The sequence below is a fragment of the Hyaena hyaena genome, unplaced genomic scaffold, assembly GCF_003009895.1.
Source record: "Hyaena hyaena isolate Hyena2069 unplaced genomic scaffold, ASM300989v1 scaffold_34, whole genome shotgun sequence".
NCBI lineage: Eukaryota > Metazoa > Chordata > Mammalia > Carnivora > Hyaenidae > Hyaena > Hyaena hyaena.
In genome coordinates, this window is record NW_024080665.1 from 3,834,421 (window position 1) to 3,861,940 (window position 27,520).

The following is a 27,520-nucleotide window of genomic DNA, read 5'->3' on the forward strand; positions in this document are numbered from 1 at the left end:
AGTCACTCTCTCCGTCTCTGGGTCTAGCAGAGAGGATAGCAACCTGGTTGAGAATAGTAACCTACCAGAGGTGTATTGCTCTCTTGCCTCCTTCCCTGATGCTCTGAGGGTGGACAATGCTCCACCCACAGCAGCAAGGCCTCCAATGGTGCCAGCAACATCCTAATCAACCTTAGTAGAAGGCCTGACTCAGCTGTAACAGTCCTTCTACATGCATAGGTCCAGGTGCATGGGCTGTTGCCACCTAATTTCCTTGGACAGTTGGTGGAAGTTATAAGGAAGCAGAATTTCACGTAAAACCAAGAACAGCATTCTTGCTGGTCTAGAAGAGGGTATTGGTCTAGAAGAGGCTGCCTCATTACTGACCCTTGGGCTGAGAGGAATGTTGTTTTGGTGTTGTTATGTTGTAGAGGGAATTCTAGCTTTAGCTTCCTGGTTGCAATGAGAAAAACTTCTAGCCTGAGATTTTGATTTCATTTGACTCTCACACTTGTAAAACCAGGCTTTCTACTGACACCTAGAGGCTTACTTGTAAATGTTGCTATAAATCCAAGCCTGAGGAAAACTCCATTCTTTCTCTATTCAAATTTTCAACTCCACTTGGGCCTATAGGTGTTTCCCTTCTGCAGATACTCCCAGTGGAAGAGTCTCAAAAAAGACTAAATACTATTATGATCTTGCAGTCGCTATAACTTGACACAGCTGCAGGACCAGGACAGAAACATAGAGGAAAGTCCCTCTCCTTCTCAGCTTTCTGGAGAAGGAGACAGATCATATACATGACACAAGAAATTACCATGTGAGGTAGACCCTGCCAAATAGCTAATCTGGGTGATTAGTGTCATGAATGCTGTATAAATATAAAGATCTCTGTGGTCTCCAGTGGAAGAGCTTTTATGGAGGGAATGAAACTAGAGCTGGTTCTTGAGGAAGAAATAACCCAGGAAGGTAAGGTGGTAGGGGGACAGGTGGCAGGGAGTGTAGTGAAAGAGATTTGAAGCCCAGTTGATCTGCATCAAATCCTGGCTTTTCTTCACTAGCTATGACCTCAGCTAGTTTCTTCAAGTCTCTGAACATCAGCCTCCTCCTCTTCCAGTGAGGATGCTCATGCCTTCCTTGAAAGCTTGCTGTATGGATTACAGATAACATGTAGAATCTGGCTTGTTCAGTGTTTAGCACACAATAAGCACTCCAATGGCAGCTTGTATTGCTGTGGATTTGACACAGGGGTGGACCCAATGTGTTCAGGAAATATGACATGAGACAATTTAGGGCAGTGTTTGTACGGAAGCCCAGGAAGTGAGTCTGAAGCAGTGTTATGTGCTAGAGAGAACCCACGTCGGAGTCAGGAGACCTTGGTTTGAGTTCTTGATCTCATTTCAACACGCAAGTTACTTCTTTTTCAGGACTCTCCTTCCCATCTTTACAGTGAGGGTATTGGTCTAGAGATGTGGAATCATCTAGAAAGCTTTTAAAACTTCTAATGACCATACCGCACCCCAGACCAACTAAATCGGAATTTCTGGTGCTGGAACTCCAGCCAGCAGACTTTAAAAAAAAACAAAAACAAAAACCTTTGTCGAGATATAATTATTCACATACTTATTACATACAATTTGATGAGTTTGACCATATACATATAACCATGACATTATCACCACAATCAAGGTAATCAACACATCCATCACCTAGAAAAGTTAGTGTCTCATTTTGGTGTGTGATAAAAATACTTAACATGAGGTCTACCCTCTTAACATTTTTTTTTTAATGTTTTATTTATTTCTAGGAGAGAGAGAGAGACAGCGTGAGCAGGGGAGGGTCAGACAGAGAGGGAGTCACAGACTGAAACAGGCTCCAGGCTCTGAGCTGGCAGTCAGCACAGAGCCCGACGCGGGGCCCGAACCCACGAACCGCGAGATCATGACCTAAGCGAAAGTCGGACGCTTAACCGACTAAGCCATCCAGGCGCCCCCTTAACATTTTTAAATGCACAATACCGTTCTATTAACTATGCAATATGTTGTACAACAGATTAATAGAATTTATTCATTTAGCATAACTGAAACCTTATACCAATTGACAGCAACTCCCCATTTCCCTCTCCCCCAGCCTCTGGCAACCACCATTCTCTTCTTTGCTTCCAATCGTTTGACTAGTTTAGGTACCTTATAAAAGGGGAAAGGATACAGTATTTGCCCTTCTGAGACTTGCTTATTTCACTTATAATGTCCTCCATGTTCATCCATGTTGTCAGAAATAGGATTTCCTTCCTTTTTAAACTGAGTAATAATCCATTGGATATATAAACCCATTTTCTTTATCCATTCATCTGCTGATGGACATTTGGCTATTGTGAATAATGCTGCAATGAATGTGGGAGTGCAAATATCTTTTTGAGAATTTTGATTTCAATTCTTTTGGATATATACCAGAAATGGAATTTGTGGATCATATGGTAGTCCTATTTTTATTTTTTGAGGAACCTCCATACTATTTTCCACAGTAGCTGAATCATTTTACATTTCCACCAACAATGTACAAGTCTTCAATTTTTCATCAGCTTCACGAATACTTACCTTTCTTCTGTTTGTTTTTGTAATAGACATCCTAACAAGTGTGAGGTAATATTGTGGTTTTGATTTGCATTTCCCTTATGATTAGTGATGTTGAGCACTTTTTCTGTACCTGGTGGCCATTTGTATGTCTTCTTTGGAGAAACATCTTTTCAAGTATGTTGCCCACTTTTTAATTGGGCTACTTGTTTTTCTTGCTATCAAGTTTGAAGAGTTCCTTATGTATTTTGGATGTTAACCCCCTATTAGATAAATGATTTGCAAATATTTTCTCCTGTTCTGTACTTTGCCTTTAAGTTTTGATTGTTTCCTTTACTATGCACACGCTGTTTAATTTGTTATGATCTCACTCATCTATATTTGCTTTTGTTGCCTATGTTTTTGGTGTCATACCCAAGAAATCATTGCCAAGACCAATGTCAAGAAGCTTTTCCTGTATGTTTTCTTCAAGAAGTTTCACTGTTTCAGGTCCTACATCTAAGTCTTTACTCCATTTTGAGTTATTGTTGTCTATAGTACAAGATAAGGATACAATTTCATTCTTTTGCCTGTGGATATCCAGTTTTCCAATAACATGTGTTGAATAGACTGTCCTTTCCACATTGTATGATCTCAGCACCCTTGCCAGAGATCAGCTGATAGTATATCCATGAGTTTACTTCTGGCTCTCTATTCTGTTCCATTGGCCTATTTATCTGTCTCTATGTCAATACCATATTATTTTAATTACCGTACCCTTTAAATATATTTTGAAATCAGGAAATGTGATGCCTCTAGCTTATAGACAGCATATTTTTTAAAGTTCTCCAGATGATTCCAATACGCATTCAAGGTTGAGAACCATTAGACTGTTGTCATAAACCAACCTCTGTGCTCTGGAACTGAAATATGAAACACAAAGACAGAGTTTCAGCATAAAAAAGGAAAACAGTTTATTGCTTTGTCAGGCAAATGAGGCTGCAGCAGGCTAATGCCTTCAAGACTGCAAGCTCACCTGTGGTAAAAGGCTGAGGGTTTAATAGGAAAATACAGGATCTGGGTGGAATCTGGTACATGCTGTGCCGTTATGTCTTCAAGGTGGTTTCATGACTAGCGCTGGCACCCGCCATCCCAGCCTCATTCCTAAGTATACACTGAAGTCAGCAAGATGTCAATATCAACACCAAGTTCCTGGAACAGAGGATTCTACAGAAAAACAAATGAAGGGAAGGGGTGGGGGGTGCTTCAATAATGAGAAAGAGAAAAATTGTTGTTTTAAGTCAAGCCTTGCTGAAACACTAGTGTGTCCATCTTGATTTCCATTAATCTTTATGTTTCTATGGTGGTTTCAAGACTGGGTGGGTGGCTCAGTTGGTTGAGTGTCTAACTCTTCATTTTGGCTCAGGTCATGATCTCAGAGTCATGGGATCAAGCTCAGTATGGAGCCTGCTTAAGATTCTCTCTCTCTCTGCCCCTCTTCCCCACTCGTACTCTCTAAAATTTTTTAAAAAGACTACATATTTTTAAGGTATCTTATAGTTCCAACATTAGAAAGATAGAGAAAAACAATAAATATTATATAAATAAATAAATAATGGCTACTATATGTTAAGTGCTAAGTGTCAAGTATGCACCAAGAGGTTTTTATGTGCTATTTAAGATTCACAAAAAATTTAAGGGGTAAAAATTTTACAAATGAAGAAATAAATTTAGAAAGATATTTTTTAATGTTTATTTTGAGAGAGAGTGTGTGTGTGAACTGGGGAGGGGCAGAGGGAGAGAATCCCAAGTGGGCTCTAGACTGTCAGCATGTCCCATGAGGGGTGTGAACTCACGATCCATGAGATCATGACCTGAGCTGAAAGCAAGGTTTGGCTGCTTAACTGACTAAGCCACGCAGGCACCCCTAGAAAGATTTTTGTTTGCACAATACCATGTAGATAAGTGTCAAAGCTAGAATTTTAACACATATTTCTCTGACGTCCCAAGCAGAAATTTGACCACTACGTTCTACCATTTCCCATAACTCTCACACAGCATTGGAAATCATTTCTTTTATCCTGTTTAACTTATGAGGTTTTACTCTATTTCTCAACAACTATTTCTGAGCAAGATGGGTCAGTTTCTAAACACAGACTATAACTGATATTTTTTATTCAATATTTTTATTGAAACAGTTGTCCATGGAACCGGAGTGATCCCCAAACCAATGAGTAAGATGCTGCCATCTTGTGGCATTTTTTATAAGGCCAGGTGTGTAATCCAACAGTGAAGAGAGCCCAATAAGCAAATTTCTAACTCTGCCCAACACTTTGTACTTTTGTTGTCTTCCTAACTTTAACATCAGTTTGTTTCTCCAAATATAGTATTAGGAAAGAGTCAGTACAGCAACATAAGAAAATAGGTAATAACTGAAATCAAAATAATAAAGTTGCCCCTCCTTCTAATTACTAGTAGTGTATTTCCTTGTCAATTTACTTAACATTCCTGGGTCTGAAATTTTCTTATCTATAAGATGGGTACAATAACACTCATCTCCTCGTATTGCTTTAAAGCAAAGTTAAAATATATATGTAAAGATCTTGGAAAATTGTGGACACTTGACATGTATTGGTTCCTTACTCCCTTCCCTTCTTTCCTGATCCTTTTCCTTTCCTCTATTTCTAGCTCTTTCCACTGAAGACATCCTAGCCTTCTGTTTTCTGATCACCTCCCTAAGTATTTTCCCCATTGTTCTTTTATTTCCTGGGCTCCACCCTAATCCCACCCCCTCACACACACACAGAGGAGGTGTCCACATTTAATACACATGGACCCTTACCTTGTTAACATAAGGCTCAGTAAGCCTCTCTCCATTATCCAATACGGCTAACCACTCTTCCACTTTAGCATCTGTGCTGTTGTGGGCATCGCAATGTAAAACATCTAGGGGGTTTCACTGAGTTTTCCCATTACTAACAGTGTTCATTCTATGATCCCATCAGAGTCTGGTCCCCTCATATTCTATCTCTTACCCCTGACCCTTTCACCTCAACCCTGGGAGACTTGACACACATACCACAACTCCCTCTCTGACCCCATTTCCCACCAATCTCTCACCTTGCTCACTCTGCTCTGCCCACTGGCCTCCTCCTTTTTGCTGCTCCCTTTGCTTTAAAGGCTCTCCTAGAAAAACCACAAGGTTTGCTCCCCTACTTCTACAATTTTCTTCTCAAATATCACTTTATCAGAGGCTTCCTTGATATTCTGTAGAACTATATACAATAGCACAAACACACAAAATCCCAGTAACTGTCCATCCCCTTATTCTGCTTAGCTTTAATTTGTAGCACCTCTTACCACCCATTATGTTGCAGTAAAGGTGAAGGAGTTGGTAGCTTCTTAAAGTGTTCTTGTATGGGAGGGCAAAGCTCACTTGGTGGGGCACTGGTTCCTCCACAGTGGATTGTTCCAGGAAACATTAATTACGTATGCTGGCTAGAGATAACACATGTAAAATAAAGCTGTGGACATCTATTTTTCATTCTTGCTGCCCTTACTCCTCAGCACATTGTCTATCTTCCCCCTCATATACTTTAGGATTCCTGCTTCTTCTGGTTTCATCTGATTTTGGTATTTTTAATTTAGAGTAGGAATTCTAAACCCAGAGTTCACAGAAAGGCTTCAAAGGACCCATAAACAACTTGAAATTATTATTGGCAAGATTTTAAGGGCATGATTGTTTTCTGGGGAAAAGGTCTATGACATTGATCAAATGCAAGGAGTCTAGGGCTTCCCTCACCTAAAAGATGAAAAATCATAGCTGTAGATATGACAGCTGAATATTCCCCTCTCTTAATATGCATAATACTTAAGCATTGTTTAATATTATCCTGTCTTTCTCAATAGCTTAAGCACCGAGAGTAAAGAGACAGTATTTATTGTTACACTGCCTAGTGTACTAGCTAGCACCTAACTAATTCTCAATAAATACTTGTTGAATGAATGAAAACTCCACGGTGATAAAAAGCCTATTACCCATTCTGTCCATAATCTTTATTGAACAAGTCTTGTTCTGGGGTTAGGGTGTCTCTCGAGAGATCCAGCTAGATTTTGTTCTGTATTTAGGGATATGGGAAGAGCTATCCTACTAAAAAATGCAAATCTCACTTTTAACATAAAAGAGCCAGTCAAAATACACACTATAAGAAAGGCTGCGTAAAGACGAAATAGCCAGTTGAGTGTCAGAAACAGAACAGTGAAAAGGAAGTTAGGTGGACTGAAATTCAGAAAGAGGTAGCTCCATACCTAGAATCCAAAGAGTTGATAAACCTGGCAAGAATCAGGTTTGTCTGGTTAAATTCAAAAACAGAAATTTAGGCATACATTCAAAACCACGAGTCCCATCATTAAAGACAAAAGGAAGTTGAAAAACCAGTTGGTTGAGGTTTGTATTTCTAATAGATTAGGTATAATGAAAGGGACTTCTGGCATCTGTGTACTTAGTTTTAACTTTTACATTAAAAAAAATACAGTTAAACTGCATTTGGAGTGTGTGTGTGTGTGTGCATGCATGTTTTACAGATTTTTATATTTAAGAGATTATACAGAGCATCAGAGATACCTTAACAATAAGTCCTCTTAGTTTGTAGACCTGTTTTTCAGGCAACAGCATCCTTCACAGTAAATAAAGGGCTGCAACAAACGTTGCAAAACCAGAAATTCATTAGTTCTGCTTCCATTCCTTCCGCGGGAAAGCCAGACTTCCTTATTTTCTCCCAGATGGTTTTATGAAGTCCCAGGTACCCCTGCAGAACAGTTGTCCTCACTGCCATTTTCCTCCTGCCTGCCCCAGCTCTGGCTCTGTAGAAACCCATCTTGTTCTGTTGAGTCTTAAAGGGCAGATAGGCCTCTGATAGCTGCCCAAAAACTCAGCAGTTGCTCCTGCCCACAGGAACCTGCCCTAAGGTTACTGATATCCTGTGCCGAAGCTTTTTTTCCTAAACAGTTGTGATTATCACCATCTCTTGTCATTGCCAGAATCACTAGTGCCAACTCAGACTCTGTTAAAAACCACCTGGTGTTCCAATTCTAATTTTAAAAAAATTAACAGCAATTCCTATGCTATGTATGTGATATTATTTTATTTTTAGCAAACTGTTAATTTTAGTTATATATTAAAAAAATAGTTGTAGATTTATAGAAAAGTTGCAACCACAAAAAGTTATATGCCCCACACAGTTTTCCATATTATTGTTTTTTTGTTCACTTGTTTTTTATGTTTATTTACTTATTTTTAAGAGAGAGAGAGAGCAAGGGAAGGGAAGAGAGAAAGGGAGAGAGAGAGAATACTAAGCAAGCTCCATGCTGTCACTGTCAGTGCAGAGCCCGATGCAGGCAGGGCTCAGTCTCACAACTGTGATATCATGACCTGAGCTGAGATCAAGAGTCCAACACTTAATTAAATGAGCCACCCAGGCACTCCACAGTTTTTCCTATTATTAACACCTTACGTTAGTATGAAACATATCATATGTAATGAACCAATATTAATATGTTACTTTTAACTGAAGTCCAAATGTTATTTAGCTGTCCAAAGAGCCCATCCAAGACACTACATTTGTTTATTTATTTAGACATTAAAGATTTTTTTAAGCATGCTCCATGCCCAGTGTAGGGGTTGAACTCACAGCCCTGAGATCAAGAGTCAGGTGCTTTACAAACTAAGGCAGCCAGGCACCCATATTTATTATTTTTTAAGTGCATTTATTTAACTAATCTCTACTCCCAACATGGGGCTCAAACTCACAACCCCAAGATCAAGAGTTGCATGCTCCTCCAACTGAGCCAGCCAGGAGTCCCGATACAATACATTACATTTAGTCATCATATCTCTTTAGGCTCCTCTTGGCTATGACAGTTTCTCAGACTTCTCTTTTTATGACTTCAGCAATTTGAGGGACACTGGTAGGGACATTTTGTGGAATATCCCTCAGTTGGGATTTCTCTGATGTTTTCCTCATGATTATATTGGGGTTATGTGTTTTGGAAAGGAAAACCAGATGTGCCATTCTCATTACATCCTATCAAGGGTAATACTGTCAACATGACATTACTGTTGATGTTAACCATGATCCTTTAGCTGAGGTACTGTTCATCAGGTTTCTCCATTGCAAAGTTTCTCTTTCTCATCTTTCTCCCACCACCACACCTTTCCATAATATTCTCTTTGAAAGTAAGTCAATATGCATACTTCACACTTACAAGCAAAGAGCTATGCTCAGATTCCTTATTCAATTATTTATGTATATAAGTATGGCTTCCTGGATATTTCATTTATACTTTGAGTTATAATCCAATACTACTTTATCTTGTTCAAACTATCTAGTTTTGGCCAGCTTTCAGTTGTTTCCTGTGTCTTTTTAATTTTTATTGGTTTTGTTTGTTTGTTTGTTTTAGGACTTCCTTACTTTCTGGCATGCAAGATATTACAGGCTCACCCTCTGTGTTTCACAACCCAGTCCATGGATCAGGTTTTTCTCCAAGGAGCCCGGGTAATGTAATTAGAGAATGTAATTTTAGAGAATTTAAATTTTATTAGAGAATGTAATTAGAAACCAAGACCTCGACCAGAGGTCTAGACCCTCCTAGCTGACAGTTATTGATTGGTTGGAAAGCCAAATCATTTGTTCTGTAGAATGTCCCACATTCTTGATTTGGCTGATTGCTTCTATGTGGTGTCATTTAAAATATATATTTTTTTAATGTTTTTTATTTATTTCTAGGAGAGAGAGAGAGACAGCGTGAGCTGCGGAGGGTCAGAGAGAGGGAGTCACAGACTTAAACAGGCTCCAGGCTCTGAGCTGGCAGTCAGCACAGAGCCCGACACGGGGCTTGAACCCACGAACAGTGAGATCATGATCTAAGCGAAAGTCGGACACTTAACCGACTAAGCCACCCAGCGCCCCTATGTGGTGTCATTTAGCTTGTTCCTCTAACCCTTGCATTTCCTGTAAACTGGTAGTTACATTTAAATGTTTGATTAGATATAGCTTCTTTATTTTTTTTAGGCAAACTGTTGCATAAGTGTTTTTCTGCACTTGAGGTATAGAACATATAGTTCCTCCACCTTGAGTGGTGCTAAGATTGGTCAGTTGGTTTATAAATTCACCATTAGTCTTCCACTTTCTTATATACATGAATTGTGCAGCTTTATTAAGATTTATTAGGGGATGCAAATTTGTGATTTTCCAAATCCATCATTCTTCTGCTTTTATCAACTGAATATCCTCTGTAAAGAAGAATTTTCTCTTAGTAACTATTTGATCACTCTAAAATAAATTTGTATTTTTTCCTGGCCAGAATACTTCCATAACACCTAGAAGCAAAGTGGTTAAAATTGAGCCAAAGTTGCACGGGAAGCCAGACTCTTATATTCTCAACCCACATAAGAGTCCTTCTTTCTCACAAAGATACTGGTCTTGGGAAATGGAATTTTAAGATCTGGGTTTGCAAGATGCAGCTGTGTCACCCATATCAACAAACGTTTTTGCTGAAGGAATTAGGGTAATTTAAGTAGTGATTTTTTTGTTTCTGAAAATAGAGATTGATTTATGTGATATGAAATACTCAATTACAAGTAATTAATTGGTTTTCTTCTGCCCTTGTTCTCTAATTGAAAAAATGCCCAAAGTCTTTAATGACAATATATAAGATTAAATTTTCTAATCAAAGTTCAAAAGACTGAGTTTTCTACATGGCTCCTGCTAATGAAAGTGAATTATTAGCAGAGCAGTAAACAAAATACAGTCACATTCTCAAGTGGCTTTTTAGTAAAGGGGAGCAATGAAAGGTTATACTCACAGGATTGATTGAAAAGCAACCTCTTTGGACAGCAGTGACTAGTTTTAATTTACTCTAAATTCTTCATCAGGCACCAATACAGGAAAAAGGAAAGTCTTCATTTCTCTACAAAGTTTGTGTGTTTTGTGCAAGTATTTATTTTTATTATTATTTTAATGTTTATTTTTGAGAGGGGGGCAGAGGATCCCAAGTGGGCTCTGTGCTGACAGCAGCAAGCCCCATGGGAGGCTCAAACTCACAAACCCCGAGATCATGACCTGAGCCAAAGTCCAACGCTCAACTGACTGAACCTGCCAGGCACCCCCAGTACTTATTTTTTAATTCAGAGAATGTCTCTCGGCACCACAGAAAATTTGGAGTTATAAAGAGAACTTCCATTAGTTATAAAAGGACAAGACGAGGGGCCGCCTGAGTGGTTCAGTAGGTTGAGCTTCCGGCTCTTGAGTTTGGCTCAGGTCATGATCTCCTAGGTCCTGGATCAAGCCCCGCAGTAGTCCACGCACTGAATGTGGAGCCTGCTTAGGAGTCTCCCCCTCACTTGCTCTCGCTCTCTCCCTCTGCCCCTCTCCCCTGCTGGTGCTCGTTGGCTCTCTCTGTCTCAAAATAGAAAAAAAGAAAAAGAAAAAGAGTAAAGAAAAGGGACAAGTTGAGAAAAGCGAGGAAAGATGAAGAGATTCATTAAAAACACCTGCCAAGTGCTATCACTTGAAGCTCAGGCTAATTATTCCTCTAATTTTTGTTCCTATCTCCTAAGGATGTGGACTCTTTCTCGTCAAAAGAGCACGGTGGCAGCAAGACTGAGGTGGGAGAGGGCTGAGGCATCTGAGCCAGCTTCCCATCTTTCTTGCATTCCACCCCTCCCTCCCCGGGCCCCCGCCAACTCTGCCACCTGTGGCACAGCTCAAAACCAGACTAGGGGTGGGGGGCCTGGGTAGCTCAGTCGGTTAAGCATCCAACTTTGGCTCAGGTCCTGATCTCATGGTTCGTGGGTTCGAGCCCCGCGTCAGGCTCTGTGCTGACAGCTAGCTCAGAGCCTGGAGCCTGTTTCGGATTCTTTGTCTCCCTCTCTCTCTGACCCTCCCTGCTCACGCTGCCTCTCTCTCAGAAGTAAACAAAGCATTTTAAAAAATTAAAAAAAAACAAAAACAAAAACAATATCAGACTAGGTGCGAGGTGGTAGGATTCCCTGACGTTCTCCCCCAGCTCACTCACAGTGGGCCGCTGTTGCGACTGGGCTGCGGTGGCAAGACCCCCGGACTCTGGCATTATCAGACTTTAAGCTAGCACTTATTGAACACTCTCTACGGGCTAGGTTCTCTTTGCTTGTGTTTTCATTTTATTTTATGAAATGTTTTCTATTTTATTATTTGAGATAAAGAGAGCGAGAAAGAGTGCGCAGGGAAGAGGGGCAGAAAAAGAGAGAATCCTAAGCAGGCTTGGGGCTTGACCCCAAAACGCTAGGATCATGACCTGAGCCAAAATCAAGAGTCCAGTGTTCAACCCACTGAGCCACTCAGGCGCCCCTTCATGCTTTTTCAAACAAATTGATGAGATAGGTCCTATGACCCACAACCCTATGAGGTAGGTGAGGAAAACTAAGGCTCAAGGAAACCCAGTTGCATGCCCATGTCCACACAGGTCAAAGCCCGTTCCCTAGATTCCAAAGTCTACTCCCGCTAACCACCCTTAGCCTCTGTGCTCCACCTCTGTCACCTCCCGTCTTCTCAGTCGCATCACTAATAAAAACGAGGTGGTTGGCGGAGACGATTTCTAGGAGTCATCCCAGCCGGACGGTTTTACCGGTTTAGGAGAGAGGAAGGAAAACCAAGGTCTTCCCTTCAACGCGAGTGTCAAATCGCAGCGAATGGGTGCGTTTCCATTCCATGCGGAGCGAAAGTGCCTCACCGCCGGCCGGGGTCCTGGGGTCCCGGGTGCGGCTGCTCGCAAGGGCTCACGGGCCCCCGCGCGCATGCGCAATGACCCCAGCGCGCGGCGTCGCTTCGCACCCTGCCGGACTCGCGCCCTAGAAGGCAGCGGGGATGTGAGCGCTTCGGTCTCCCAGTGACCGTTGGCCCTTCAGCCAGTGCCTTAGGAGGACTTCCCTTGCCGCCCTACCTCCCCCCTCCTCCCCGGCCCAGGTCCCAACACCGCAGCTCCGAGCCGGGGAGGAGGGAGGAGTCCTCCAGCGCGACGCCCAGGGGCCTCCTTCTGGCCCAGTCGGTCCGCCCCAGGGGCGTGAGGAGGGGGCGGGGCTGAGGACTTGAGGACTTCGGACTCCCGCCCCTAAACTGCCTTTGCCTGAGCCTAGCAGGCAGCCTAGTCTGTCCGGGAGCTAGCCATGACCGCGCTGCGGGGCCTCTGGCCCGAGGTGCAGGACAGCTGCACCTCGCTGGGGTTTATGCTGTTGCTCGTGTTGTTCATGGGGCTGGCCCGCGTGGTCACCCAGCAGCAGCTGCACAGGTTCACGATGACCCACGCCTTCGTCTTGGAGTTTCTGGCCACCTTCCAGCTCTGCTGCTGCACCCATGAGCTGCAACTGCTGAGCGAGCAGGAACCCGCGCATTCCACCTGGCCGCTGACGCTAGTCTACTTCTTCTCGTTGGTGCATGGCCTGACTCTGGTGGGCACCTCTAGCAACCCGTGCGGCGTGATGATGCAGATGTTGCTGGGGGGAATGTCCCCCGAGACGGGTGCGGTTAGACTGCTGGCTCAGCTGATTGGTGCCCTGTGCAGCAGGTCCTGCGTAAGCATTCTGTGGAGTCTGGGGCTGACCAAGTATCACCTCGGCGAGAGGACCTTTGCTTGCAGGAATCCCATTCAAGTGGACTTGCCCAAAGCGATCATCACAGAGGCCATCTGCTCCTTTATTTTCCACAGCGCTTTGCTGCACTCCCAGGAGGTCCGAAACAAGCTTCGTATCCACCTGCTGGCAGCAATCATCACCTTTTTGGTCTATGCAGGTTTGTTATTCCCACAAAACACATGGCATGGCCGGAGCCTCTATGACCCAAGGCTCTAAGTTCATTACCAAGATACATTTGAAAGCCCTACACCTCTGTGATGTCAGGATTGGTATCTCCCATTATTCTGACCATTTTGCAGCCTGTTCTTTACCAGTAGTGCAGACATCTAGATCCTCCATTCAGGAGTCCTTACTATGCTGAAACTGAGATCTTGTAAGATATTGCCAAGGGTTCAAATATCCTACAAAGGGATTGTTTTAATGGTAGAGAAGAAAGATAACATCAGCTACCTCTTTCCTCATGCCAACCTGACACTCTGACTGAAAACTGATCGTGGGTTTAAAAAGTTCCTTTCAATTTAAAGCACAGGCTACATGATTGGTTAGTAGTAAGAGTGAGGAGTAGAAATTCTGTAGTTTTTGGTTCTTTTTCTATGAAATTACTTAGTCATTTCTTATTTCCTTAACAATTCATCTTGAGTTATAGAAGAACTTCTAAGTGGCCTATAAAGAAAGATGTGTTTTGAAATTAAAACTTGCTTGAAATTTAAGATGCTTTTTAAAAACAAATAGAGAAATCGGTTGATTTCTTGCAAACCATTGGTTTACTTTGACAGATGTCATATGCAGTGGATAACCTGGATATCCTAAATGGAACAAGAAAATCTAAAAAACAAAATGATGAAATGTGTCATTTTAAGTTGCTTCATTAGGACTATATACAGTGTTTTGGAGGCAGGAATCTGATTAAAGGAAATTATTAGTAAGGGTCTGTCTGCTGCCCATTTAAACTATGAGTAGAAGCAACCTCAGGGTAAGGACTCCTAAACATTTGCTTGGCTTCCCAGGATAAAAATGAAAGACTTTCCAATCCATCTTCCCTCCTTTAGATCTAGCACTATGCTTTGTGTAGACACAGATGGAAATAAAAGGTATAAAAGAGAGGGAAGCATATATGTAAACTGGAGGGGTTGGTGAATAGCTGCTTACTTATTAAAGTTTTAGGTGTTGGCTAAAGCAGAAACATGGAGGAAGAGAATCATCCCTGGCAAAAAGTTATGTCACTGTCTAGCTCTGTACTTACGTAATTAATGGTGTATTCTAAAGTTTTCCAGATAATCCCATTATAAAACTAGAATTGAGAACCACTGCTCTTGTCCAGACTTGTGCTGGCCAATTTGGAAGCCACTAACTACATCTGGTTATTCAGATTTAAATGAACTAAAATTAAATATTCAGTTCCTCAGCTGCGGTAGCCACATTTCAAGTGGCCAGTGGCTAGTGGGTTAAGTACTGGGAGCACTGGAGACTGTTTGCAGGGGTAGAACCCCATAGACAACTATGGGTTACCACTGTTACAGAAATTGATCATCTGTTGTATCTTTCTTTTCTGCCAATATAAGGGAGAAAAGAATATTCATCGGGCAATATACCAAGATATAGGAAATATATATGAGTTATCTTAGTTAATCCTTAGAAAACCTCACTGATGAATACATTATTCTCTTTTAAGTAAAGTGAGGCTCACAAAAGTGAAATGTCTTGTCCAAGGTCACACAGCTAGAATGTGCTGGAATCATGGTACTGACATTAAAGGCTCTACTCATTTCATTATCAGCATTTCTACACTGCATTTCTCAAAAGTAACAAAAATATGTACATACAATTGAACATTATTCAGCCATGAAAAGGAATTAAGTTCTGATAAGTACTATGCCGTGGATGAAACTTGAAAACATACCAAGTTGAATAAGCCAGACATAAAAGGACAAATGTTGCAGGACTCTACTTATAAGGAAATCCAGAATAGGCAAATTCATAAAGTCAGAAAGTATAACAGAGGTTACTAGGGACTAGGGGTCAGAGAGGAATAGGGACTTTTCTTTAATAGGTACAGATTTCCTGTACCTGGGGTGATGGAAAAGTTTTGGCAGTAGCAGTGATAGTTGAACATTGTGAATGTAATTAATGCCACTGGATATATACACTTAAAATGGTTAAAATGGTATGTTTTATGTCATATATAATTCACCATAATGGTATGTTTTATGTCATATATAATTCACCATAATTAAGACAATTTTTTTAAGTTACAAAAAGATTCTGTTGCCAAATAAGTGTGGCAAACACTGGATTAAACAGGTTTTCTAATATTAAGGCTTTAAGGAGCCTTTACTATGCTGCTATATATTGTGAAGCTCCAAAAGGCGAATGTGGAACAGGTTTTCAAACTTATGGGAACCTTTTGTCTCGGAGTATGTAATGGAAGAGAATACACTTTGGGTGTTGCTATACTAAGCCATTTCACTCCCCATTATTTTCTATGTAGGTGACATAAGTTTAGAACAGCGTTGCTGCAGATGGAATGAACGGTCTTGGGACTGGCTGAGTTTCTGTTTTATCAGGCAGAGGTGAGGCTTTTGTTGGAAGGATTTAAGAATGGATAGGGAAGGAAAGGCAGGGGAAGGGGCAGCTAAGTCAGGTCTCATTACAAGTTGTTTTGATAGGTCTTTTAACTTTGAAGGTATTATTGGTACTGATTTGACATGGTTGCGTGCTGGGATGTTTCTTTAACCACTTGTACTTTGAGAGCACTGAGAAGTCACCGATACAGGTCACATCAAAATAACTGGTTTTGCATTTTAAGATTACAGAACATCACAGCCCAGCAACATGGCCCAGGCTCCTCCAACAGCCAGTGACCAAGTGTCTGGTTCTATATTTATTGATTTAGCACCCTGGACTTTTGATGTGCCCATGGAGCCCACTGATGTTATTACCACTTAACATGTATTCATTGTCTTCCCAAATAAAGTAAAACAAAAAAAGCTATGTGATTTATTAACATATTAGAGCTATAAAACTATTAATGTAAATTTCAAGCAAATCTTCCTTAATTTAGGTTTGGGGAGAATTTATGAACAGGATAAGACAGGATAAGACAGAAGTGCATTCATTGTTTAATTATAGTTGAACCTTGAGCAATGGAGGGGTTAGGGGCACTAACCCCCTACACAGTCAAAAAACCATATATAACTTTGATTCCCCCCAAAATTCATAGCCTACTATTGACTGGAAGCCTTACCATTAACAGTTGATTAACATGTATTTTGTATGTTATATGTATTATATACTATACTGTTATAATAAGCTAGAGAAAATGTTAAGAAAATCATGAGGAAAATATGTTTATTGTACTGTATATCAAAAAATCTGCATATTAGTAGACTCATGCATTTCAAACCCATGTTCAAGGATCAACTGTAATTAGACATTGAAAAAAATCTGGTATTTTACACATCTAAGTTGTCTTTATTATTGCACCTATTCACTTCCTTTGTAGAATTTTTAATTACATACTTGTTTCCTGACCTCTTCCTTCACTAGACAGTAAGCTTCATGAATACAGAAACCAAAATTGTTTTATGCATTATCACATATAACCAGGTCTTAACATTGTGTCACCTGTTACAAATAAATAATATTTTTGGAATGAGTGAATGAATGAATTAGCAAATACTCTATTCACTTTAAAAAGAATCATGCAGAAGAAATAATATGTATCTGTCATTTTATATTTTACACCTAAGGGCTTTAAAAATAAGCCCAATACATTGTTTGAAGAAATTGTAGTATTTTTACTTCATTTCATCACTACATTCAGAAGTTTTTGGTGTCCTTCTAAATCATGAAAAATATAGGTAAGATTATTTGTCAAAGGAGAAGGAAACTAAGTCCTTTACGTGTGTTTGCTTTCCATACAATAACCGTATGAAATAGGTGCCAAATTACAAATGAAAAACAGCTTCAAACAAAGATCCAAAACATTTATTAATATAGTGGCTAAGTTGTACTATGCCCTTAGAAGAGATGCTTAATAGAGGCCTGTTTCCTAATCTTTAAAATGGAGAATCATAGCATCTATCTCTTGGGACCATTATGAGGAATATAATAATGTGTTTCAAATTCTTAGCACAGAACGTGGCACAAATATTCTGGTCACTGGAAAGGGCTAGCCTCCACTCTAAATTAGTTCATTGACATTCTGGCTAATACACAAGTCTTGTGATTTTAAGGACTCAAATTCTCTATGACATATTCGTGTCCTTTTAGGAGTATTGAGAAACATTAGCATCAAGAATTGCCAGGTTTGGGATTTGGACTTTGACACAGTCTTTAACTGTGGTGATTTCACCAAGTTCGTGCTGTCCTGTAAGACTCTTGGCAGTCAGCCAGCTCTATCTTTCCATTGCTGCTACTACTTCAATATATATTTATTATGTCTTCTCCCCTTCAGATGTCAATAAATAGTAACACTTTTCAAAAACATTTTGTTAGTTCTGTGCCAGATGAATTCATGTTTAATTACACAATGCATGAATGTGTTCTTTTTGTAAAAATTTGAAACACTACCAATGAGACTAAAAGTGCCTTTTGATTGCCATCATCATGCCTGTCCCCTCTCCCTCCCTGCCTGCTCTTTCCACCAGGATAGTCCTCTGCACACGCATGTGTGTGTGTGTCCTTCCAAACTCTTTATGTGATTTATTATACATACAGATAAGACCCTATAGAAACTACTGTTTTATGTATGTTCATGTTAATATAAAAGGTTATCATACCTTACTTTTTGCAGTTTGCTTCTTTTGGTGGTGGTCATTCAGTGGTATCTTGGGAGATCTACCAATGTTAATTAGTAAAGAGATTTCTCTCATTATTTCAAAATACTGAATATAATTCCAAATTAAGGAGCTTATTTAGTTATCTTCTTATGAAGGGACACTCAGGTTTCCCCCAGTTCTTTGCTACTATAAACAATGTTGTGTGTATGTCTGCTTGTATACAAGTATCAGTAGTTCTCTACAACAGCGGTTTCAACAGGAAAACTCCCCAGGCGACACTCAGCAATGTCTGGAGAGATTTTTAAATGTTACAATGGTGGGGGAGATGGATGTGCTGGCATCTCGGGGGTAAAGACCAAGGATGCTGCTGAACACCCCACAATGCATAGAACAGTCCCCAAAAAAAGCTGTATCATCTAAAATGTCAAAGCCAAAGCCACATATTTTGGGCTTTTGTTGACACAGAACCTACTCCTGATAGAGAATTTCTGTATCAGTTAACCCATTGCTTAAAATCATGATTTATTGTTTTTCATGATTCTGTGGGTTAGACAGGAAATTCCTCTGAGACCATATAGCTGGGCAGTTGGCAGGGATAGAAAAGCCCAGGTAGCCTCACCCCTGTTTCCAGCAGTTGGTGGCAACTGTCATCTCAGGTGCCTCAGTTACCCTCCATGTGGCCTCTAATCCTCCAGTTGCCTAGACCAGCTTACTTACATGGTCAGGGCACTGTTCCCAGAGAGCAAAAAGTGGAAGCTGATAGGTTTACTGAGACCTAGAATTCACTCAGCGTCACTTGTCATGCTCAGAATTGGCATAGCATCACTGCTGCTGCCTTCTATTTGTCAGCGCAGGTTGTGAAGCCAGTCCATATTCGTGAGAGGGGAATGGACTCTGCCTCTTGGTAGGAGGAGCAGCTTTCACTCAACAGATTTGGACATGTGAGGATTAGAAGATGAGGAGAGTGAAGTAGTTTGAATTTTATGATGGTAGAAGACTGATAGATCATGTTCTGGGACCTAATGGAAATAACGAAGATCTAATGGGAACACCAAAGTGAGCTAATTATGAGGGCGGTGGTTTTCTATTTTTACTGATCCATGTCTAAAAAAGAAAAACACACAGGTCACTTATATTATCATAGCTCATATTACATTGTATTGTAAAGACCAGTGTAAGTACATATCTTTTTGCCCATAATGTCTACTATACAGTAACTCAAATTTTTATTGAACTGAACTGACACTTCTGTTGGTCCCTGGCAGTTGCAGGTCTAACATTCTGGGGTTGTTTATTCAACAATGATCCTGAAGGTTCATGACACGGTATCATTTTTAATTGTTGAGACACTAATATGAATCATGCTGTGAGGCTGGTGTGCTAGCAAAGACTGTTAGCCACGGAGTGAACTTAGTTCACTGCGCCACGTGTTCATATCTATACAGCTTCAGTGTTTTCAGCCTATCAAGTATGAAACCTCACTAGTGAAATCTTATGAAAGGGTCACTTAGTTTCCAATTTTACTGCATTTTATGAAGACAATATACTCTAGCGGCATATGGGAGGGTAAAACTCATGAAGATCTTGGGATCTGTCTCTGTGGCTGAGTCAGAGGCAGATGTGTGTGTCCAAGCTTCCATATGGAAGAAGCAACAGAAATGTCACTGTCTCAGGAATATTCTTAGGGTGTGTTCTGAGAAACTGAGCCACAGGTCTGGCACCACCAGGCAGGAAGTCCAGCCTCTTCTGCTTTCTCTCCCTTGCTCGTGAGGCCAGAAGTATAAACTCCTAGGCCCATGTCAGAGAACCTAGGTACAGAGCAGGACCATGAATCCTGAAAAGCAATCAACAGTTGGAATTTGTGCTTATCTTTCCCAGCTATATACAATCACTCTTTTTATTTAAAAAAATTAAGTAGCCACTTTTTTCACATGCCATTCTCTTGTTCAGGGTTCTCTCTGTTGACAAGTAAAAACAGAGTCAATGATAACACTTTGGTCCATTTGACTTTTGCTTAAAACACAAAGATATACTTCAGTCCAAAAGGATTCTGGGGCATTGTATCCATTTTAAATGTACTTTCATTTTATTTTTATTACCATTCATTTAAATTGATGAATGTTAAGATGGGCAGCCAACTCTCCTATTTCATAAACTTGAAGGAACAATAATAGAGCAGATTAACTTTCAATGTGCATTCTATAATATACAGGGAAAACACTGGATTAAAACTCTTAATGTCCCTTTTTTATAGCTGGAATATTATAATCTATTTTTATACTCTATAATATGCAAGGCGGTTTCTGCAAAAGAAGATTATAGCATAAGAATACTTAAATACCTAAAACAAGGTAGTCACATCTAGTAACCCCATTATTTTTAGTTACAAGAAAATGTAAAATATATGGTTTGGTATCACTCTGCTTAAAATGTATTACAGGAGGAAGTCTAACAGGAGCTGTATTTAATCCAGCTTTGGCACTTTCACTACATTTCAAGTGTTTTGATGAAGCATTCCTTCGATTTTTTATAGTATATTGGCTCGCTCCTTCTTTAGGTAAGCATATTTTTATTAATATGATTAAAAGATTAGGGTATCTTAAAATATGATAGGAAATGTCACTGTACCATGTCAATCTCTAGAGCCAGAGTATGTACAAAAAGAAAACAAAAAAGGTAGTTAACATACCCTAAATAACACTTTATTTGTGCAGTAGCCTTTAAAACTTTTTATCTACAAAGAAACAAAATTACCTCATTAAGAGTAGTCAGTTCCAGGTATGATACCACGTTAAGAAACCCTCAGAATCATGGGCCAAAAAGTGAGGAGTCATACCTTCCATTAAAAAAATAATCTTTCAGAGATGCCTGGCTAGTTCAGTCGGTAAAGCATGCGACTCTTGACCTTGGGGTTGTGAGTTTGAGCCCCACACTGGATGTAGAGATTACTTAAAAAACAAACAAACAAACAAAAAAAACCACCTTTCTTTCTTGCTAAAGAAAAAATTTGACTCATCTTGCAGAAGAGCATCTCATGAAACAATAGATACCTAATAAACATAGTCTTAAAATTATCCACAAATTGTATTCCTGTTATTTCTATCTGGATCAGTTATATAAAAGATATATAAAAAACAGATATGGAAGATATATAAAACAGATGTATAAGTTACCAGCAGTTCTTGATTTTGTTTCATCATCTCTCTTAAGCCTGATTATAAATCGTAACTATAAATGAATGTGAGGACGCCTGGCCTTTTTTATTTCATTCTTCTTTTTGTTCACAGTTAGCATTTTGTTTCCTATTGCTCATTTCCATCAAAAAAAAAAAAAAAAAAAAGGAAAGAAAATCAGGTATATCTAGATGGGAATACTGGCACAACAGGTTTGACTAGCCATCACACCTGACTCCTCCTGTTCACCTTCCATGCCTTTATCTCACCGTTAGTACCTGTTACACTCAGTCGTGATATCTGTGGATCTAAACATGAAAAATATCAAAGAACATCTGGATGTTAACATGCTAACAATGGAAGCTGTTGTTCAATTCTGTAGATCACTTGTGTTTTCCAGTAACTTCTTTAAAATTTTCTCTACTCTTGATTTTAAGAAGGGGCGCCTGGGTGGCTTGGTCAGTTCAGTGGCTGACTTCGGCTCAGGTCATGATCTCACACTTTGTGGTTTCGAGCCCCACATTGGGCTCTGTGCTGACAGCTCAGAGCCTGGAGCCTGCTTCAGATTCTATCTCTCTTTCTCTCTGCCCCTCCCCTGCTCACACTCTGTCTCTCTGTCTCTCAAAAATAAATAAACATTAAAAAAAAAAATTTTTTTTTTAAAAGAAGTTAAAAAGGTCATTGAAGTTCATGAAGCTCTAAAGGTCACTATTTGGACAGGTCTCCTGATAGTTTTTGCTTGAAAAATTCTTAAAATGTCATATTTGCAATCCACATATATTATTAATGTTATATATTTGTTATTGTGCTCTAACTACTATTTTAACAGTAGGCCCATGACTAAAGAATTATTTCATCCATTACTTGAAAGAATACTAAAAAGTGGCACTTTACAAAATAATTTTTAAAAGGAACAATAATAAAATTAATAAAAGGAAAAAAAATCAGAAGTAATGACATTTTTTGTAAAATGTCCATGACTTTGTTCCCTCCTTCTTTCCCTCCTTCCCTCCTTCTCTTCCTCTCTCTCTCTCTCTTTTTTTTTTTTAAGTAATCTCTATGCCCAACATGAGCCTTGAACTCACAACCCTGAGATCGAGTCACATGCCCCACTGAGCCAGCCAGGCACCCCATGATTTTTTTCTTTAACCAATGTTTTCTAGCCTAAATCACTTAATAACTTCTTCCTGGAAGAATATACTGGAAAAAGTCTCATGATAGACAAAGAGGAACAATCACTTTGGACCCTTTAGAAAGTGTATGGACCAGAGAATAATAGAGTGGGGAAAGATTACACGCTGTTCATGTTAGCATAGTCCAAACAGGAAGGTAACAGTACTTACAGCCATTACCGACACATGTTATGGAACCACTTATCCTCCCCCCCAAAAAATCCAAACACCCAAAGAAAAAACACTTTTATTCATTTCTTTTCTTCCTATTCAAGGAATCTTTTGTAAATGGCATTGCGGAGGGGTGGGGCCACCTGGGTGACTGAGTTGTTTAAGCATCTGACTCTTGGTTTTGGCTCAAGTCTTAGTTCATGGGTTCAGACCGCACGTGGGGCTCTGCACTGACAGCACGGAGCCTACTTGGGATTTTTGCTCCCTCTCCCTCTGACTCTCCCTGGCTCTCTCTCTCTCTCTCTCAAAATAAATAAACTTTAAAACAATCTTATTAAAAGAAATGGCATTGGGATTAAACTTTTTAGCAGTTTTTCCTAGCTAGCCCGAATTAGCTTGTTGAAAATATACAAAGATTCTTTGTTGGCCTAGGGTCTCCTAGCTTTTTTCTAAACAGACTTAATTGAAATACGTTACAGCCTTTTGTTTGAAGAGGCATGTTCCTATGTTTCTTTAAGAGGTTTAGTAATGAAAAGCAATACAAGAATCCTTCAATAGATGTGGGTAAGAGACATATGTGAATAAATGGCAGTTTTTAGAATATTTAATTCTAGCTTGCCGTTGTCGTCTGTCATTCATTGAAGTTTACATTTCCTTTGGGAAGAATGGCACCAAATGAAATAAGGTCACAGACTATAAGAAGGATGGGAAAAGTAAGAAATTGTTGTTTTACAAGAGTCCTTCAAACAGCTAAGTAAGAGATGAGGCATCAAAACAAACACAACCTTGTTAAAAAGCCACATTAGGCAATGCCACTGAGTGAGATGGAGGAGAGTCATCCCAAGATAGCTTTCCATTCTTTTTTTTTTTTTTTTGAATGTTTATTTATCATTGACAGACAGAGACAGACAGAGCATGATCATGGGAGGGGCAGAGAGAGGGGGGAGACACAGAATCCAAAGCAGGCTCCAGGCTCTGAGCTGTCAGCACAGAGCCCGACGCAGAACTTGAACCCATGAATGTAAGATCATGACCTAAGCTGAAGTCAGATGCTCAACTGACTGAGCCACCCAGGTGCCCCAATAGCTTTCCGTTCTTGACCAAGCAGGAAGCAAACTATTCTTGGAATCATACACTTTGTTTTTCTTCATAGCAGAGGTACTTATAGTTCCTCTAATGGCTCCTGCCATCTCCCCAAAATTAATTTAAAATATTAGAAATGTTTGGTGCACCTAGGTGGCTTAGTTGGTTAAGCGTCCAACTTTGGCTCAGGTCACGATCTTGTGATTCATGAATTCAAGCCCCGCATCAAGCCCCACATGGAGCTCTCTTCTGTCAGCATGGAACCTGCTTTGAGTCCTGTCTCCCTCTCTCTCTCTGCCCCACCCTTGCTTACACTTTCTCTCTGTCTCTCAAAATAAACATTAAAAATATATATATGTTAGAAATGTGGCTATAATAATGCATATAGAATTAATTCTCCAGTTTACCCATTCCATAAAATGAAAATGAGCAAATTCTATTTGCTCTGAAATTGAAATTACATTTTTGGAAAAAGTTTTAAATGTAATATACTCTAGCTCTGATTTCAAAGAAAATGTCAAATTTTGTGGGTCAATTAATATATGGATTGTTTCTTTTTTTTTTTTTTTTCATTCAAAATCTTTGGTCGCAAAACAGACTCATCTTTCAATAGTATGTTAAGCTATCCAAATACTAGTTAAACTTTTTACCAAACAGGACTAAAATAATACCAATGTGCATGAGACAAAACGCATTCTTAATCTGAGTTTAAACTAATTTAGAGCTTTAAGGCTAAATATATTAAGATAAAAACATTAATTACGGCAGATTTCCCTTTCAAGACAGTGCCATGAGCCCAGCCTTACGCCCCATGGAAAATCAACCAATAGCCACATGTTAGATTTGCCTGGTGTGACCTCAAAAATATTTACTAATACATGACTTTTTATTTTATTTTTTAAAGTTTTTTTAAGTTTATTAATAATTAATAACTCGAATATGTTTGAGAGAGACACAGCACGAGTGGGGGAGGGGCAGAGAGAGAGGGAGACAGAATCTGAAGCAGGCTCCAGGCTCTGAGCTGTCAGCACAGAGCCCGACGTGAAGCTTGAACCCACAAACTGTGAGATCATGACCTGAGCTGAAGTCAGATGCTTAACCGACTAAGCCACCCAGGCGCCCCAATACATGACTTTTTAAAACATCTTTTACATTTAAGATGTAAAATTTCATCACTGAAATTTTCTGCTTTAGATGTTTTGCTCAATACAGCTCTAAAAGCTCTTAATGTTGTGATTGATGTAAAAAGAAGGGAGAAAGTTAAGTATGAGCATTCTAAATGAAAACTGAGCACTTTCAGTTACTCTGTTCTCCCAGCACATGTCTGGGGCATGGAGGGACACAGTGTTGCCATTTTAGAGAAGAGCAAATGGAGACCCATGTCCAGAGTTCCTAACTCAGGAGGTCAGTAATGGAGCCAGAACTAGAACTCCAGATCTTTCTATTTATCCTTTTATTTATTTATTTCCCCAGAGAGAGAGAGCAGGGGAGGGGCAGAGGGAAAGAGAGAGAATCTTGACCAGGCTCCACACTGAGCCTCAGGCGGGGCTGGATCCCACAATCCTGGGATCATGGCCTGAGCCAAAATGAAGAGTTGGATGCTCAACTGACTGAGCCACCCAGGCTCCCCTATTTATCCTTTCAATTCATTGTTTAGATCCTTTTAGCTTTACTGAGTACACACTGTTTAAAAAAATTTTTTTTTGTTTTAACATTTATTTATTTTTGAGAGACAGAGAGAGGCAGAGGGATGAGACAGAGAAGGGGATGGGCAGAGGGAGGGGGAGACAGAGAATCCAAAGCAGGCTCCAGGCTCTGAGCTGTCAGTCAGCAGAGAGCCTGACATCGGGCTCGAACTCATAAACCATGAGATCGTGACCTGAGCTGACGTCAGATGCTCAGCCAACTGAGCCACCCACGTGCCCTGAGCACACACTGTTTTTAAGGATTCATGGCTAAAGAAAAATAGTGAGAATGTTAGATTAAAAAACATCTACTTGTTTTGGATGATGGGCATTAAGGAGGACATTTGTTTGGATGAGCACTTTTGTTATATGTAAGTAATAAATCACTAAATTCTATTCCTGAAACCATTATTACACTATACGTTAACTAACTTGGGTTAGTTAAATAAATTTTTTTAAAAATTTTTAAAAGTTTATTTATTTTTGAGACAGAGCATGAGCGGGGGAAGGGCAGAGAGAGAGGGAGACAGAATCTGAAACAGGCTCCAGGCTCTGAGCTGTCAGTACAAAACCCAATGTGGGGCTCAAACCCATGAACCATGAGATCATGACCTGAGCTGAAGTCAGATGCTTGGGTTAGTTAAATAAATTTTTAGAAAATAGTATTATTGAACACACACACACAAATAAAAAATATCTACATGTTTCCTGTAGAATTGATGCGGCTGATTCTTTTAAACATAGCTTTCCAAACCTCTGTGTATATAATCTTAAATTATAACCACTGAGTGATTATGAACTTCCTTAGAGATTGTTTTTATTTTACTCTTGTTTTGTCTTTCAGGTATATTGTTGATGGTTTTGATGTTCAGCTTCTTCCTTCCATGGTTGTATAACAACCATAGTATTAATAAAAAGGAATAACTATTCCAAAAGACTCAGACTAAGTTACAGGACAGTCAAGCTCGAGGTGATAAAAGATCTTATCACTTCATATTCAACATCCTGGCTGCACTGGACTCATCAATGTCTAGCTTCCTCTGAGGAGGCTGCCTTGTAGTTTTCATCACTGAAACCTGAAGAAGAAATTACTGTGAAAAGGAGATATCCTGTGTTTCTCAGTTAAGATTCATTCTTTTGAGTGTGTATTAAATGCTGCTAGAAAAGATGACGCATTACGTTAAATATAAATCTCGTGACAATTATTAATTTTGATGGAAAAAAGAATGGAGGGGGAGAAGGGAAGGGAAGCAATGGTAGCACCAAAGAAAGAGTGTGTATCAGGTATCACCTGAATGAACAGGATTTTTAACCAAAGTATGACCAGTCATGCTTACAGACCCAGAGAGGATACTTTTCAGCCACTACCTCACACAGTGATAGCATCAGCAGTGTCACCTATCAACAGGAAAGTTGCTTTTGGAAGTAGATTATATATCCACTCACACTCTAGGGATCTCCTAAATTTTAAATATATTCTGATCTAAAATATTTAAACAGACAATCTCACTAGCTTTAGGCAACCTTTAGGCAATTCTTTAATAGAATAAAACAAAGCCCTCACAAAAGGCAAGAGGTAAATTTTTCACATTCTCATTTGATCCTAACAGCTACCTTATGTAATAGGTAGAGCATGTATTTTTAATCTCCCTTTTAGTTTCCAGATAAGGAAACTAAGTCCAGAGGGGTTTGCTCCCCTGACTGAGGTCAAAAGGACTTTTATTTCAACACAAAAAATCTTCTCGGTCATCGTTATGACTTAAAGTAAAACTGAAGATTTTGAAGCAACATTAAAGATTTTATAATCTTTAAAATTTTATTATAATCTTTAAAACCTTTAAAATTTATTTAGGAATTAACTAGCTTGTTTTGTTTTCTTTTGTTAGGCTTAAAGAGCCTGTAAATTTTCTTCCATTAGAAGCTTTCTTTTATTATATGAGGTCTCCTTTTCATTAAAAGGTCAGGCCATAAGTATTAAGGTTAAGTGCATTTCTCTTCAAAGGAAATTCCATTATCAGGGTTAGAATTAAAAGTAAAAAAATATGGGGTGAGATCAGATCTGTTTGAGTAATAATTAAGCAACTGATAAATTGCCAGGTAATAGAAGTGCTGTTTCGTGATCAGCTTGTAGATAGTCGCTCTCTTTACACCTGTGGACAGGACTGAACGGCTCAGGCTACCCAGGAAGGCGGCCAGTTCAGGATCATGGACTTTGACTCATGAACTTAAAAATGCCACAGTAGTTTCTCTTTTAAAAA

General features: G+C 39.6%; 1 protein-coding gene and 1 long non-coding RNA gene across 3 annotated transcripts; one reads left to right on the top strand and one right to left on the bottom strand.

Moving 5' to 3' along the window:
- Positions 1–3,364: 3,364 nt before the first annotated feature.
- Positions 3,365–12,425, bottom strand: LOC120229578. 2 transcript variants are annotated; one of them, XR_005527782.1, is made up of 4 exons: positions 12,195–12,412; positions 5,892–6,029; positions 3,568–3,758; positions 3,365–3,454 (listed from the first exon to the last, which is right to left on the bottom strand). It is a non-coding gene; the product is annotated as an uncharacterized LOC120229578 (long non-coding RNA). The 2 variants fall into 2 exon arrangements; XR_005527781.1 differs by lacking the exon at positions 3,365–3,454 and having other exon boundaries at positions 3,502–3,758; positions 12,195–12,425.
- Positions 12,426–12,435: 10 nt separating this feature from the next.
- On the top strand, positions 12,436–26,447 carry AQP11 (aquaporin 11). Its single transcript, XM_039228681.1, has 3 exons — positions 12,436–13,354; positions 20,419–20,535; positions 26,107–26,447. The coding sequence occupies exons 1-3, from the start codon at positions 12,733–12,735 to the stop codon at positions 26,184–26,186; spliced, it is 819 nt and encodes a 272-aa protein (XP_039084612.1). The 5' UTR covers positions 12,436–12,732; the 3' UTR covers positions 26,187–26,447.
- Positions 26,448–27,520: the final 1,073 nt, after the last annotated feature.

Bases quoted from the DNA above. Each gene is read 5' to 3' on its own strand.
- AQP11 (XM_039228681.1), top strand. From the start codon at position 12,733: ATGACCGCGCTGCGGGGCCTCTGGCCCGAGGTGCAGGACAGCTGCACC. The intron at 13,355-20,418 runs GTTTGTTATTCC...AATGTATTACAG, and splicing joins CACCTTTTTGGTCTATGCAG to GAGGAAGTCTAACAGGAGCT. The intron at 20,536-26,106 runs GTAAGCATATTT...TTTGTCTTTCAG, and splicing joins TTGGCTCGCTCCTTCTTTAG to GTATATTGTTGATGGTTTTG.